The 16,317-nt window shown below is 49.5% G+C and overlaps 1 protein-coding gene across 1 annotated transcript in view; it reads left to right on the top strand.

Moving 5' to 3' along the window:
- DPP6 (dipeptidyl peptidase like 6) overlaps positions 1-16,317 on the top strand; it is a 646,419-nt gene that overhangs the window by 496,185 nt on the left and 133,917 nt on the right. The window contains 1 exon segment of the mRNA XM_032840213.1: positions 2,311-2,392. Coding sequence (XP_032696104.1) covers positions 2,311-2,392 — 82 coding nt within the window.

The following is a 16,317-nucleotide window of genomic DNA, read 5'->3' as shown; positions in this document are numbered from 1 at the left end:
CTTCATTCTTCTTACAGCTGTGCCGTAGTCCCTTCTATGGATGTACCATGGTTCCTTCAGCCACACGTTGTTGCCAGTGGTTTGTCATTACACAGGTGCAGTGAATATGACCTTCTGCGTGTGTACGTTCGTACTGTGGGAGGCACATCCTCCCAGAAGTCTCCTAGTTTAAGAGTTAAGTGTGCACTATATGAGGTATTGCCCAGCCTCCCTCTGGAAGAATGGCACTAGTTTTCCTGCCCACCAGCGAAGTATGAGGAGGCCTTTTTCCTCCCAGCCTCACCAGTACAGGGGGCCATACTTTTCTTTCTTTGGGGGAGGGGAGAAATTTCATCAGTGAAAAATGATAACTCAGTGTAGTTTCAGTCTTGATTTCTATAATTTTGCTTTGTTTGGTCCTTTTTAATACATCTGAGGACCTTTTATATCCTTTTTGTGAATTGTCTGTTCATGTCTTTTTCTCATGTTTCTATTTTTTTCTGTTTTTGTTTCTATTCTATTTTTTTGTTTGTTTTTTTGTAACCTCAACATTTTAGGGTATTTCTTTAATATATTGTGGATGTTAGCTATTTGTCCATGGTATATGTTATGAATATTTTCTCCCAGTTTGTCAGTTATCTTTTGCTTGTGATGTTTTTGTTACGTGAAAAATTTAAAAATTTTTACATGGTTAAATGTGTCACTCTTTAATTGCTTCTGGATTTTGAGTCCTCCTTAGAAAGCCTTTCCCTACCCACGGTTAAAGAGAAAATGGCCCACATCATGAAAATACTTTGAAACATTAAAAATGAACACATGGTAGGGTTTGTTAAAATTCATTCAAAACCAGGAAGGTTAAGACCCCTCCCTCACTCTTCTAACTGCCCAGTTGTCAGTCTTTCCAGCTGAGTCCTACTATCATTTCCATCCTTTACTTAGCACCTAATCACCCCATCTTCAGACTTCCCTGATCTCTTTACACTCAGGGACCCCATCTAAAACGACTCTGGGGTATTGTGTACTCTCTCACCTTTCCCAACACTTTTCACTCTGAAGTGTATTCTCTTTTGTTCTGGTGATTTTAGTAAGCAGTTACTTTGGAATTTTCTGCTGATTCAAGCGCAGAATCAGTACCAGCACTTTACCTGCCTTCCCTCTTGCCTCAACTCCTTTGTTCAAGCAGCTCCTAAAATTTAGCATCTTCTTTTTCCAAAGACCATTCAGCCACAGCCTCTCGGTTGATGAATAAGTGCATTCGTAGCTATGCCTTCTGCATAAGGCCTATCACAGCCAAGAGATAGGGTATGAACCTTACAGAGTCTGATCCATCCAGCAGAACACAGATCATATGTCATGTGAAAGAAATATGAGGGCGCCTGGGTGGCTCAGTGGGTTAAGCCGCTGCCTTCAGTTCAGGTCATGATCTCAGGGTCCTGGGATCGAGTCCCGCATCGGGCTCTCTGCTCAGCAGGGAGCCTGCTTCCCTCTCTCTCTCTCTCTCTCTCTGCCTGCCTCTCCATCTACTTGTGATCTCTCTCTGTCAAATAAATAAATTTAAAAAAAAAAGAAAGAAATATGAAAATGAATCTTTTCCATATGTTGTAGAAAACAGTAGTAGCTACAAAATATACTGAAATATTTTATACTTATAAAAGTGTTGGGTTTTTTTCAATTCTTTCATTATGACTTCTTCATTATCACATTTAAGTATATAAGATGGATTGTTAGAATAGTATTTTGCATGTCAATAAATTAAGAATGAAAAATCTAAATGGTCTTTGAAAGGGAAAAAACCTTTCCCTCAATTCTTCCCCTCTCCCCTCCCCTCTCTTACTCTCTCCCTCCCTTCCTCCTTCCCTCCTTCCCAACACAAACTGAAGTGTGGAATCTGTCCTCAGGCTGCTGGTTTGGGAAGGTCAGAATGACCTAGCGTTACGCTTAGAAAAAAAACGATCCACTGGTAAAGCCCACGATGGAGATAGAAATCGTGGTGACTTGTTACTTTATAGCCATGCATTTCCATTTTTAATGTTGACCAGTGTGGATATTTTGATAATCGATCTACAGATGTCTCTGCACGTTGTCTCTTAAGAAACATTTACTATCTGGGTTAAGCAGTGATGGGCCTGTTTCAGCTTCATGTAAGTCATGTACATCTGAAGGAACCTAATGGAGGCCAAGACAGTATTTAATAACACAAGCTCTTGAAATTCACACAGTGGAAGAGGAGAGTAAGTTAGAGCTGGAGGATAAACACAAAGCATTCTTGTTTCCCACCATGTTGATTGATGGATTGATTGATTATTTTTCTGTGTATTTGTTTTCTTTCAGGGACCCTCAAAGTCTGGACCCACCGGAAGTGAGCAATGCGAAACTTCAATACGCAGGCTGGGGTCCGAAAGGCCAGCAGCTGGTAAGCCAGTCAAGCTCGGGGACCAGGTTCGAACTTGACAAAGTTTACACATTAGAGGCTGAATCTGTCTCAGGACACTTGATGTCTGGGTTTGTGGGAGTCACGTTTTGGAAAAGGACACCAGAATATTTGCGTGTGTAACATGGCCATTTCTTTTTTTGTTAGAGAAGCATCTTGAAATTGGGACAGTGTGCTGTGGTTCCCAGATCTGATACCCTGAAATCCCGATACCCCAACTGTAGCTGTGTGGGGATCGCAGACTCACTGTGAGGTCAGGGGGATAAGCCTGGTCAAAGGGACTGTCAATAAGGAATTAGCAGAATCGCGGTATCATTGGGAGTTTCTAGTCCTGAGTGTGGTCCTAACCCTCAGCTGTCAGGTTGCAGCCAGCGGTCCCCATGCTGAGTGAAAGGGGGAGTAAGACTCTCTCCCAGTGTGTCCCAGCTCCAGCATCACGGACATCTTCTCCCGGGAGGTTGCAGCGCCCCCTGCAGGAAGCTCCTGCTAGCTGCAGTCAGGTGACGCGACCGAATCCCGCTCACCGAGCCCTCCTGCATCTTGATGCTGATTCCGTAAAGCTGCGTCTCAAAAACTTTTCCTAAAATCACACAGAAAATGATTATGTTCAAAAGCTTGGGGTGAGATGGTATTGGACAGTCCATCTTCTGTCTTGGGAATTAAAATGGTCCTATTCTTCCCAGTGGTACGATTATAGTCCCTTGGTTGCATGTTCCATTGCCTTGAAATGGTTTAACAAAACGGGAGGATGTGGGCAACAGAGCTGTCCTGGCTGTCACCACGGGCCCCCAGCACCAGACACGCGGTCATCAGGATCCGGAAAGCTCGTCTGCCAATGGAAGTCAGCCAGTGAGGGGAGGCCGGGAGGCAGAGGACACTGATCTGCCCGTCAGAGCAAGGAGACCAAGCTCGCCTTTCCTCAGCAGCTCTACCCCCCACACAGGGGGGACCCGCAGCTTCCAGCAGGGAGCCCAGGTGTTCGAGGCTGAGTCTCCAACAGCCGATTTTAAATCCCTCGGAAATCCTGACTGAAGGTGCTTCTGGGAAGCCGATCATACCCCCGTCCATCCAGTCCTTCTGTACAAGGGACAGGGTGCCTCCACAGAGGCCTTCCCTGCTCTCCATGATCCTTGGGTGGTCTCCTGGCCGCAGCCTCGCAGGCTGGCCTCAGAGACCATTGACTGTATGCTCATGTCATGCTTTCTAGGGGCTGGGGTGGGTCTGAGTGGTTACAGGGGCCCCACACTTGACCTCTTGAAGAGGAATTAGCTACAAAGCCAAACTTGCATCAGCTTCTCCGAGACAGCCTCCCTGACTCCCCTCCCTGCACCGTTGGGCTCCGCTTCCGGGATTTCGTGTCCCCATGTGAGCTCCCGTACCTACAATGTCCTGGTGCCACCGACGTGTCTCACCTCCATTGGCCACCGTCATCCGGGCATCCAGTCCTGGACGGGGCCTGTAGCAGATGTCTTGGACTTTGCAAGCCTGTGGGATCTTGGCCTCAACCACTCCACTTTGCTATGGTAGAAAGAAGCATTTGTAGGTCGTACTGAAGGAGATGGACATTGTTTTGTTCTGATAAAACTGTATTTGGGCCTGAAGGGAGGGGTCGCTGACTGGTGTTTGGGGGGACCGTGTGCTCTCTTGGCTGTCCTCCACTGAGCAGAGCCTGAGCCCGGGGACCAGCACCCCCGTGACAGCTGCTCCTAGGGCTCACAGCCTCGGCAATGGAGACCTGCAACCCATGAGCAGTCCTTGCAAACACTGACAAATCCCTCATTGCCATTTTACCTCAAAAAGTAAATATTGCTCCCCAAAGGCAATCTGCTCTAATTATAATGAGTCAGACTGAAGTGAGTAATTCTCCTTTGGGTACAGAGAGCACAGCTGCAGTTCAGGCTCACTAGCGAGGTTTCTGAACATCATCTCCTCCTCGTGGGGACGGATTTCAGCAACGCACTTGGCTCAGGGACCCCCTAAGAGAGGGAGATGGTGACCAGCACCAGGAGAGGCTGATGGCACTTTCTCCCATGCCTCCCTGTGACATCCAATTAGTGGCTGTTGGCTGCTCGGGTGACTTTGGTTGGACCTTTGGATGACATCATAGTTAATGAATCCCGCCTGACTGGCCTGTCAGAGGAAAGGAGACGGCGGATGTGGGGAGGCCTCCGTTGTGCGGGGAAAGTGTCTGGGATGGTGTTGGTCTGTGAGCTCTGTTGTTCGTGATGGATGACCACGCGCTTTCCAGAATTCGGTATACCCACCGAGCCTGAAATCAGGAAAATGGATTTGGCTAGATTCAACGGGAATTAAGGAGAAATTGCCTGTACAGTGTTGAAGAAGTGCCTTCCCTGGCTTCCCCCACCCCATCTTTTTGTGGTCGGTGTCCATAGCCATTTGCACTGAAAACACAAGTTCTCCCCAGATTGTGTCTCTCTTCGTCTGTCCCCTGCAGATGAATCTGTCTCTGGGAGCTCTGAGTTTCTTTCCTGGGTCTTTTCATGAAGCCCAGGCCCTATGTGTGTCTGTCTGTTGATGTAAAGGCTTCTGCCGGCTGATTGGACTATGATGGCGTGTCTGTCTGTAGGCAGCCTTTTGTCCTACGTGTCACCTGCGTGAGGACATCTAGTAACCAGAGACGCAGGGGTGGCTGGGGGACCTGCTGGGCATCTCCGACACAGCCCTGGAGGTCCGGGCTCCTGGGCATGTCTCAGCACACGGCATGCAAGCCGAGGGGACTTAGCAGCATGGTGGCATGACACCATTTCCCTTTGGAGCCAGAGCCACGGGGACTTCTACCAACATGACTGCATGGCGTCAGCCAGCATGAGGGACTCGCAGCGGATGTCTTTGCCGCTGTACTCAGGTGACCAGAGACAGGGAAACTGGGTTTCTTTCCACTTGGCCTGCTACCACAATGGTGATAAACAAACAGCTTTGAAAGGGAGACTGAGGAAGCCTGTTGGGAGTTCTTCAGGATAGGGACAGCTTCGACATGTGACCACTGAAGAGCAGGGAGAGTCGTTGGCTGGGGACCCTGCGAGAAGGGGGACGGGAGGTGTCCTTGGCACGCAGGGGACAGGGTGGGGGTGACCATCGGCAGAAGGCGCGGGAGACGAAGCCGACTTACGGTCTCGGGGGCAGCAAGGCAGCAGCGCGGACAACTGTGAGAGACTCCTGCGTCCCCCGGAGACGAAAGAATAAAATGGACTGTGTTTACCTAAAGGGGGGGTTCCAGCTACGTGGTATGAAAACTCGCCTTGCTTATGAGGCTTGTTAGGTCTCAGGATGTTTCTCCAGGGAGAGTCGCGGGCGGAATGATATTCCGAGGAGAGTCGAGGAATCCACGTAAGCGGCTCCTTCCTCGGTGGCTCAGTGACAGCTGTCCTGGCGAGGTCTCAGGCTGGCGGCCCGGACTCTTGAACATCCGCCTAGCCCCAGCAGCTCTCGGGGTGACAGACATGACCAGCGGTTGCTGTGGCCAGTCAGCTGGAAGGCCGGTCCTCGGTGCGTGCCCGGTTTCGAGAGCCTTCATTCACTCACTCGTTTGCTGTGTCGGGGAGAGTCCCTGAACCCTCGCTGTGCTCCAGAGCCTAGAGGGGCAGAGAAGCGGCATGGTTCCGCCCCCCCGCCCCCCCGGTGGACAAAGCGTCTACAGCCGTGTCCACCAGCTGTCAGTGCTGGCGACAGCCTCATGCCACCCCGCCCTCCCCACCGCGACTCCGTCCCCTCGGCGCACACACTCCGGGTCTTGCCCACAGCAGGGCTGTGGGACACAGTCACTGCCCTGCGTGGGCGCTGGCCTTGCTTCAGCCCAGACTCGTGGGCCGTCCAGTCTGGGGACAGCGATGTCCCCTCCACAAGTCCTGATGGGCTTCATCTCCTCTTTGCTTGTTCCCCGCTCGCTTGAGGCTCTCCCCATCAGAGCCGTTCTGCCTCCCGCAGGAGTCCCCGCCAAGACCTTGAAGTCCTCCTCGAGGGGACTAACAGGGTCCTGGATTTCGCTGGATTCTCTCCAGCCCCACCCGCCTTCAGGCTTTGTCCCGCGGCCCTCCCGCACTCAGAGCTGTTCTCTGAGGTCCCTGCCGTGGGGCCCTTCACAGGAGCCCTGGGCCGTCCCCACCTGCGTGGCTGGGTACGCGTCCTCTGGCCTACCGGGTCACAGCCGCGGCTCTCAGTGAGTCTATCCTAAAGCAACTACGCTCTAAAAATCGGCTTCTTGTGAGTGCTTGGGCCTTGGTGTTGCGTCCTGCCCACCTCGCACCGTCTTACAAGGTTCTTTCTAACATATCAACAGCGAAAGAGACTGAGGCTCTCACTTCCCCCGTTCACTAGCCCTGACTCCCAGCAAATGCGTTATACCTCCAGGAGTCAGTGGAGGGTCCAGAAGAATTCGAGCTGAAGGTTTTCGTGCTCACTCTGGGTCATTTCGTAGCATTCAGTTTTCTCCTGTAGAGAAAAAGTATTGATTTATTTATTTGAGAGAGAGAGAGAGAGAGATCACAAGCAAACGGGAGGGGCAGAAGAAGAGCCCGATGCAGGACCCAATCCCAGGACCCTGGGATCATGACCCAAGCCAAAGGCAGACTCTTAACCGACTGAGCCCCCGAGGAAAAGAATACTTAGAGAAACCCCATTCGCCTTGTAAAAATTCATGCTACCAAAATTTCAGTAATTCAACATAAGGTACCAGATGAAGAGATTGTTCTTGAAACACCCAAATGCTCTATGAGATGGAATAAAGAGCAGAGGGGACAGGAGTGAGGGTGTGCTTCCAGCACCTCTTAGGAGTGGGTGTCCGCGGAAGCGCTGGCAGCCACAGGGAGGCCCACCTGCTCTCAGGGGGATAGCAAAGTGCAGAAGGGACGAGGGGGGACCACTCTCCCCACAGCCGCAAGCTACACCCTGGGAACGGGCAGGGGCAGCCAGGACACCGGCTTCTGTGCTGGGAGCAAGATGATGGGAGCCCGGGAACAACCCAGCTTTGAACCCAGGAGCCCTTATCTGAACCCCCATGGTCTCATTTCAATCGTCCATTCCATCTCAGAATCTAGAGGTCCTGTTTTGGAGCCTTAGGAGGAAAGGAAAGTCTGTTTAGTTTGTTCTGCTTTTTAAGGGCTGTTAAAAACAAAACCTTTAGGATCAAATGGGCCACATTCAGATCTTGATTCTGACACTTACCAAAGGTATGGTCTTAACATACTTAATCTCGCCAAGCTTTGCTTTCCTCGTCTGTAAAGGCAGGTTAATATCGTGTATCCTTGAAGGGTCACTGCATGGATTAAGTTAATTTATTCAAAGGACATGCTGTAGAAAGTAGGATAAAGAGAGCATTTGGGAAACGAGGGCTCTGTTTTTGTTACTAGAATTATTACTTGGCTTAACCAACATGTAGAGAGTAAGAAAAAAATAAGGATATCATCCAATGGCTGTTTGGTGTGTGTCTAATGGTGAGTTGGGCTACACGTGCTGAAGCCGGGAGAGGAAGCCCGGGAGGGTTGGACATCCAGTGGGCTCAGTCTCTTCCTTGGCTCTTCTCCAGCAACTAGGGGCTGAAGGATGCTGTTCAGAAAACCTGCCACCCATCCCTGTTCCTCCAAGCCTATAGCTCCTTTAAGCAGGTCTGCATGTGTCTGTCTCCTTAGAAAAGGGCATTAGCAGGTGACAGCAATTGTCCTCCGATGTCACCCCAGAAATTATCCCTCAAACAGAATAGACTATGTTCTTTATTAAAGAGCTGGGCATTAGATCCCCAGAACTTAGTCATCTTCCAAGGGCAAGTCTCTCTCCTCGAGGCCACCGTGTCCCCTTCCTCTCACCCCCAGGCCCTGGTAACCACCATCCTACTCTTGGTGTCCATGAGTTCAGACTTTTTAGATTCCACAGGAAATGAGATCATACAGGATTTGTCTTTCTCTGTCTGACTTAGGAAATGGTAATTATGTGACGAGGGAGGGGGTAATATTTCAAGAGACTCTCCAATCACCTTAAACTTATACAATGTTAGGTGCCAATTATGTCTCCGTGATGCTGAGGGCAAGCCTGCAGTCCTCCTGTTTCCCCATCCCAGCCCCTCGGTGCACCAGCTGGCCTGTCCCAGGACCTCAAGCTGGACAGGGCTTCTCCCACCTTCTCTACCAGACACCTGAGCAGAAATGGATGAACTGTTTCCCCAAGGGCATTATTGCTCACCCAGTTCCAAGTCACCAAGGGGACAAGCAGCGTTTTAGCGACGTTGACAAGTCCAACAAGGAGAGAAAGATTGATCTTTCCAGCAAGAGGAAATTATTTAATGAAATGTCGTAGACTTGGGGAGGACCGGACTGAAGTGAGATCCCATTAATAACTCATAAAAGCCTCTAATCAGTTTGGGCTGATTTGGTATTCATTGTAAAAACATTCATCATGGGCACTGAAGTCCATGACAGTAGCCAAGGAATTCATATCACCGGGATAGAAGTTGCCTTACGTATCCTCAAATAATGGATGGAGTGGTTCAGTGCGTGATTTACGAGCTCACTGGGGGTACCCTTCAAGTTTAACGCAGTATGCTAGCTCTTCGTGTCCCCATGGCACTCAGCCACTCAATGTGTCCTCAAATATATATGCTGAGTTTTTGTCACTTAGTCTGAGTAGGGGGCAGCATGACAGAGCTGCCTCACGGTCGCAGCTGAGGAGTGAGTGGAATTAGGGTGCAGCGGGTGGGACTTCTTCCTTCCACCAAAGGGCTCTCCGAGGACACGGGGATTTCCAAACACGTAAGCAACTCATAACTCTGGGATTTGGGAGGAAGTGAGGGAAACAATATAAACAGTAAACTGGAGTTTAAAAACTCGCTGTCCTGCCACGCGAGTACAGGGGAGGGGCACGGGAGAAAATCCATTCTTACAGAACTACGTAGTAAGACTCACCGAGACACGCCCACACGTTAGCACAGAAGTCCTTCTACAGGGAGTCCAAAAGCAGCACACACAACACACTCAGAACACTGCTGTCTAGAAATGATAGTTTGTGAAGGCCATCAGTATCCCGAGTGTTTATAGGAGAGTGATTTAGCAAAGCATGGCCATTGACAGGATGAGCTGTTATTAAAAAATGGTAGATAGACTGTATGTGACCATGGGAAATGTAGCATCTATTAATTAGTGTTAGGATTAAAAATAAGGTGCTTGGTATATGTTTTGCATGCGGGAAAGATAATTATTTTGGTCTGGCCGAACTGGGCCCATTTTTACCCACTTCTCAGAGTTTCCTGGATACTGAAAATGTTCCTGGAACATTCTATATATTCGTTTAAAATGGGGAAAAGAGAAACGTCATTGTAAGATCTGAGCTGTGGGAATCCCGGCGGACACACACTCAGTGGGTCTGTACGCAGCCTCACGCAGGCTGGAGCGCAGCCCGTTCTGGGGGTGCCATCGTGAGGAAGCCAGTCCCCGGCGGTGACAGTGCCCATGATTCCGTTGGTTACAAAGCTCTATGCAAATGTGTCCTTTCTCCTGTCTCTCCAGCAAACCCTTAAGACCGTATTTTCCAGCCAAGGCCATTAAGAAGAAGGTGGAAAACCAGGCCGGACCTCATTATGCACGTCAGTCTGGAGCATAAACTTAGTTTCCTCCCTCATCAGAGCTCCCCAATGCAATTGCACTGGAAACAGTGTATCCATCTTAGGAAGAATCTAATTCAGAAGGTGCCCGCATCAACCCTGGGACCATGAGGTCAGAGAATTTCAGGATAATCCATCAAATAGAATTTAAAAGCAGGATAAGAATGGTCTATGAAGGAAGAGTGCATTTACTGTTGACTTCCTTAAATCATCTAAGCAGGCAGTGATGCATTAAAATGACCTTTTTTGACCCACGATGGGGGCGCCCGGGGTGGAGGCCACAGTCCTATCTGCAGCTCCAGGCATACATCCCCCATTACACGGAGAGCAGGTTCTGGCCATGTGAGGATTTTTCCAGGTGCCTAGGAGGAGCTCTGAGCCATTTATGCTGCTAAGTGTTGTTCTTTGTGTCCATGGTGGGCTTTTTAGACCATCTTGTGAACGTCTCCCATTCGAGCGGAGGGAATACCTCTTTATCACGAGTCCTAAAATGTGTCGCAATCAGAAAATGTCAAGAGAATGGTTCCACATCCTTGTCTCCATAGAATAACCATGATTTCTTCTTCCTCTAAACTGCTATAACTTCATCCATGCCAGGGACCCTAGCAGACCAACACAGGTCTCTTGATTTTCTTACTTGACTCTTTCAGTTTTGAATAATTATCTCCCAGATCCCATGTAAGCTGCTCAAGGACAAAGGACCTTTTCTACTGCATTTTGATCACCAACAGCCCATTGCTCTGTAGCTTGCAGAATACAGGTTTTCAACAAATACTTGTTAAATGAATGATATCCAGAAGGGAAAGTAAAATTAAATGTCAGATTTACAGGCATAAGATCCCAAATTCATAGAAATTGGAAAAAGCCAGTGTCATAAGCTAAAACTTTTAAGATTTAACAACTTGTCTGATGTTTAATTGGCTCAACAGATTATGAGACACTATGGAAAGACTTTGGGATTTTGGGGTCAGACTTTTCTTTTTTTTTCCCCTTTAAACAGTTTGTTATACTATTAATCATCTCCAAACAAAAACATGTGTCTTCACTATTAAAATTTATCAAGAACAGGCAGGCTGACCTAAACCTTCTGACCAAAGAGTTGGAACTTTGGCTTTCCACAGGAATTTCAGAGACTAAAACCACCTCTGTGCTTACCCCAGCAAGACACCTAAGGTGATTTCATCCTGTTTAACATCAGACTTGCTGATGAGCCTTCCCCACTTACCCTCCAGTGAGCGCGTCTGGACTGGGAAACAACACGAGATACTTAGCGCCCAGCACCAGCAATGTTTAGCTCACTGAAAACTGGATGCTTCCAAGAACTTTGGAGAGATGTTTGTCAACACCGAAGCCAATTACTTGCAAATGATTCCTTCTGCCTTTGAAACAGACTTCACGGGACTCCTTCTTTATAGCATGTTGTTAGCCTTTATTAATTATTGCAAACCAATTACAAATATGAGAAAGGCGTAATACTTCACCTTTTTAAGGAAACTTTCCTGACACGCTGTCTTTCCATTCTGCCCTGGCTGTGTTCATAGCCCGTGAGGTTTTCTGTTACCTAACTCCTGGGGAGCGTGGGTCGACTTTAAATTTACCTTAAAAAAAACTATAATTTCGATGTAAACTTAAACTGCATTCTAAGAAGAACAGTATTACAAGGGAGCACAGATCGCCAATGAGTCAATTAAAAACACAAGCAAACAAACAAAAACAAAAAGCAGATCCCGGGCGTCTGGGTGTCTCAGTCAAGCATCTGACTCTTGACTCAGCTCCGGTCATCATTTCAGGGTCGCCAGAGCGAGCTCCATGCTGGGCGTGGAGCCTACTTGAGGTTCTCTCTCGCCCTCTGCCCCCCCCCGCAAAAAAAAACATATCCATTTTATTTATTTTGGACTGTGTTTGTTTTTATGTATAATGAGGTTAAAGCCTAGTTCAGCTACTTCCACTTGCACAGAACACATAGCAAATTAGTGCATTGACCTTTCTGTTCCTTCTTCAGTTGGGAAATCTGACCGTTTATCTGAATGGTTCTAGTGTTTACTGTGGTGGCTTCAGTGGCCATTAACGGCTGGAACTGGGTTTTCATTTCCTCATTGGGCCTGAGTTAATGAGTGTAAATTGTGCAGGGGGATGAGCCGGGTCCCGGCCAGCACTTTTCTGCGGCCTTGCCGCTGAGCTTTGTGTCGGCAGAGCAGGGCTCCACGGGGTCTGTTCCCACGAGCCACAGGCCTGCGGTGCGCCCCGCCCTCCACGGCTGCACAGGGCTCTGCCTGGCCGTCACCTGGCCTCACCCGGTTTCTGCCAAAACGTCTGTGCCTCCTGTGGCCACACCCCTACTCAGCCAGAGACACCCCGGTTTCTTCTGTTGCCCAGATCTGAAGGACACACTCGACTTGACTCCCCCACCTTCTCTTCCCTGCCTCGGTCCGGCAACAGTCTGGGAGTTCTGCGGTCCTGGCTGAAAGCCATCCTTGCCCCTCTGTTCCCACCGTCACCTCCGCCCTGGTTTCCTGTAACAGCTCTGCCTGCCGGTCTCCTCCTGGAATCCACTCCTATTCTGGAATGCCCTCCAGTCTGCAACAGAGTGACCATGCCAGCTTTCCCAGGAGAGCTGTTCCACTGTTGCGTGGCCCTTAAGGAGGAGGCCCCAGCCCTAAGCCCTTCCTGCGTGTGTCCCCTGCTGTCACCTCCCTCGCCCGCACCCCATGTGCCCAGGCTGAGGACAGTTGCAGTGAAATGCATCCAGTCCCTGGAACTCGACCTACTGCCGTCAGTGGGACACGCTCCTAATCCCCAGCTCAGCCGGACTCCCCCGCCGCCAAAACCACATTGCCTTCCCGATCTCGGCTCACTCCTGCGTTTTCCCATGTCGTCCGCCTACAGCCAAGACTGGGCTGGAGACCCTCTGCTTCCTCTCCTCCCCGTGCTGTCCTCAGTGTCACCCCGGGCAGTGACATCCTGTTGCCTTGTTGTCTTCCCGCGCGGACCGCAGGCTCCTTCAGAACAAGCTCCCGCCTGTCCTGGGTTTACAGCCCTGACGTCCGGTGGGCTGTGGGCCTGTCAGACGCTGAATGAGGAGCTGGGTTCAGGCGTATTATTTACCAAGGAGCAAGTCAGTCCCCTTCCCCAATCGCAGCATTAACCCCAGTCTCATTCGTCCTGCTTTGTCAGTTTCCACGCTCCGGTAGAAGTTTGCAGACCTTCCATCCTGGGCCATAACCCGTGGCAGACCCCCCTTCACTTCAGACCTTCTCCGCCTCTGTAAGCGCCCGTGGCATTGCCTCCACGCCCAGGCTCAGCCGAATTCCAGTCAACTCCCAGATTTTCAAAGAAATTTTAGTAGCATAAACACATATTTATGTCATTAAGCTTACTTTCTCCATAGCCATAGGCACTCATGTTTTTTAAGTTAACTGAGAAGTGTGAATATTCAATGGAACTTGGATGACTGAAATGTCCCCTCAAGTCACAGATTCCTGTAAATCGGATCACCGCAGGACAAGGTTCATGGTGGCTCAGTGAATTGTGTCTTTTAAATTTCCTGTGTTCTGCTTTATAAGATTAGCTGACTCCAAACTTTTCCTCCCAGAAAGTACAGATTAATAAAAAAAAATAAACTAACGGGTCAGTGGGAAAGCAGACAATCTATTGTAGACTAAAGTCACCGGCTGCAGCCTCGCTGCGGCCCCTGCCATTAGCTCCTAGCAGCGCAGGTCATCGCCCTGTGTTCCTGATGAACCGTGTCTGGCTGGAAATGGGTGTCAGAACCCAGCCCGCCACGCAGCCAGGGCTGCCTTTCACCTGCGTCAGCCTAACTGTGGTTTCCCAGTGAAGTGACCGTTGTCATCTTTTCTTCCAATAACTCTGAAGTTTATTGGCTAAGAGCTCAACTGCCTGTAGACATTTAGTGGAACAAAAGGGCTTTGGTGTAGATGCTGGTTAAGAGGAACTGTTCTCAGCTGCGCTATGGTAACTCTGTAAGGACCCACATGTGGGCGTCACGCCCAGAGGTTTCCGTGTGTTGAGACTTGGTGGGGCTCAGGCGTCAGGCTGTGGGAGAGCTCCCACAGACTGTCTGACAGTGCCTGTCACGTGCAGCCAGATGTGAGTGCCAGGGGCCCAGATGCAGGCAGGAGGGGACTGGGTGGGCTCGTATATAAACTGGGAAGCCTCACAGCCACGTTCCAACTTCATGGTGAAACCAAGAATCAGTGAGATTACTGAGGCTGCATCTTGAACCCCCAGGCCTGTAACAAAGGAGTGTGTTTACATGGACATTGCCAACAAATAGGACATTTCCAGCAACACTGTCCCTTCCAAGAGGCAGCCGGACCCCATCAGACTGGGAGGTCGCTAACTGCCTCGCGGTTTGTCACGCTCCTGGTCTCGGTGCAGTGCAAAGTTAACATCAAGACGTCCCAAAACTGGTTTTTCTTTCCCTTCTCACTATGGGCAGGGGGTCCTTGTCCATATGGATGTAGATGTTCCACACAGTAACCACTTTCCGCATGATGGCCTCCAATCAAACCTACAAGCAGTAACGTACACTAGAAGGACAGCCTGAAGGAACAGAGGCACTGGGCTGGCGGCGGCGGGCTGTCCCCGTGCGGTTGCATCGGCTGGGACATAGGACAGAAGGACACAGCAACACCCTCCTTAGGGCTTCCAACAGGCGGGGCGAGGTGTTTTGCGTATAAGGCGTTTCTGTTCACCGTATCGCCGTTCAGCAGTGAGAAAATGGAAGTTCAGAAGATGTGCGTTATTTTGTGCCCAAGATCACAGATGAGTGATGGTATCAGAACTGAAACCCAAGTCTTGGTGTCCCTGCTTCTGTTTTGTGCTGAGCTGTCTAGGCGCCCAGAAGAACCTTTTGTGCAATATCTAGAAACCGACGGTCTCCTGACACGGCCTCTGATGTAATTACCTGACGCCCTTGTCTCGTCCCTACGAGCATCCTGAAAGGAAATGGAAAATTGACTTACCTCTGATATTTCCATCCAATCTCTGCAGGTCCCGTAAGCGAGCCGTCAGAGCCCCAGGGCAGACAGCAAACCCCAAATATAAGATATTCCTCCCATTAGAGAGCAGATCCTTAGTCGGCTGAGACATAACTCACGGAGTGGTGTGCAGAGCTCTTTGGAGCGGGACAACAGAGGAAACCGTGTGTGTCCCCTTCCCCAGGGGGTGATGGCATTTGATTTTACCTTTCTACGTGTACATTTCTGTTTCAGATGCATTTTTGTAGGTTAATGAAATACTTTTTTGGGAATACACATGAAATACAGGGACGCCTGGGGGGCTCAGTCTGTTAAGTGTCTACCTTCATCTCGGGTCCTGATCTCAAGGTCCTGGGATCAAGTCCCACATCGGCTTCTCTGCTCAGGGGGGCGTCTGCTTCTCCCTCTCCCTCTGCCGCTCCCCCTGCTTGCGCTCTCTCTCTGTCAAAGAAAATCCTTTTAAAAAAAGAACACACATGAAGTACAAACATAACATAATAAAATAAAAGAGTGAAGTAAAAATTTGTACCTTCCACTCGGCATGACGCGTGGCACGTGAGCAGGCTGCGTGGCGCTGGGCACCCCCTTTCTAGCCCCCACCCCCACCAGGCGAACCAGGACTGAATCTTCTTCATGCTTCCCTGCTGCTTTATTGGCGGGTCTCTGACTAGCGTATCGCTTGGGTTTTGCCTCCAAGAAACTGTTGCCACATGTTGTTTATCGTGTTGCTGGAGTTTTGCACCCAACACTGTTTTCCTCGGTGTGGGTGTTGATACCTGGGCCCTGGCTGAGTCTTTCTCCTCATACAAATGTATCCTAATGCCTTTCCCTGGTCTCCTGTCTGTGCACGTGCTGCTTACTTCCAGTTAGTTTTTAAGTTTATTTACAGCGTGGCTGTGGACATTGCCTCCTCTGTGCATTTGCCAGCGTCTCTCTCGGCTTTTACCGGCGTGTGTGTGGTTCCCGGTGAGGTTATATCCTCCATAAGTCATGCCACACGTGTCACCTCTTCAGTAAGACACCGGTCTGTGTCTCTCACCTGTTTTTCTTTGGGCTTGTTTGTGCCTTTCTTACTGATGTGCACAATTTCTTTATATATTTTGAATTCCAATTATCTGTCCATTTTATTATTGCCTATATTTTCTCTCATTTTATAACCTGTCTTTCACCTCTGCTTCGACAGGCTCTGGCAGGAAAAGATGGCGATTTCAAGGAAATCAAATTCTTTCCTTCATGGCTTGCGTTTCTTATGTCTTTTTTAAAATGTTCTTTCCCACCCTGAGGACATAAAGATAGTCTCC

This window comes from Lontra canadensis, unplaced genomic scaffold (genome assembly GCF_010015895.1).
Source record: "Lontra canadensis isolate GAN:19392208 unplaced genomic scaffold, GSC_riverotter_1.0 scaffold111, whole genome shotgun sequence".
NCBI classification, from domain to species: domain Eukaryota; kingdom Metazoa; phylum Chordata; class Mammalia; order Carnivora; family Mustelidae; genus Lontra; species Lontra canadensis.
This window is presented reverse-complemented; position numbering and strand designations above follow the sequence as displayed.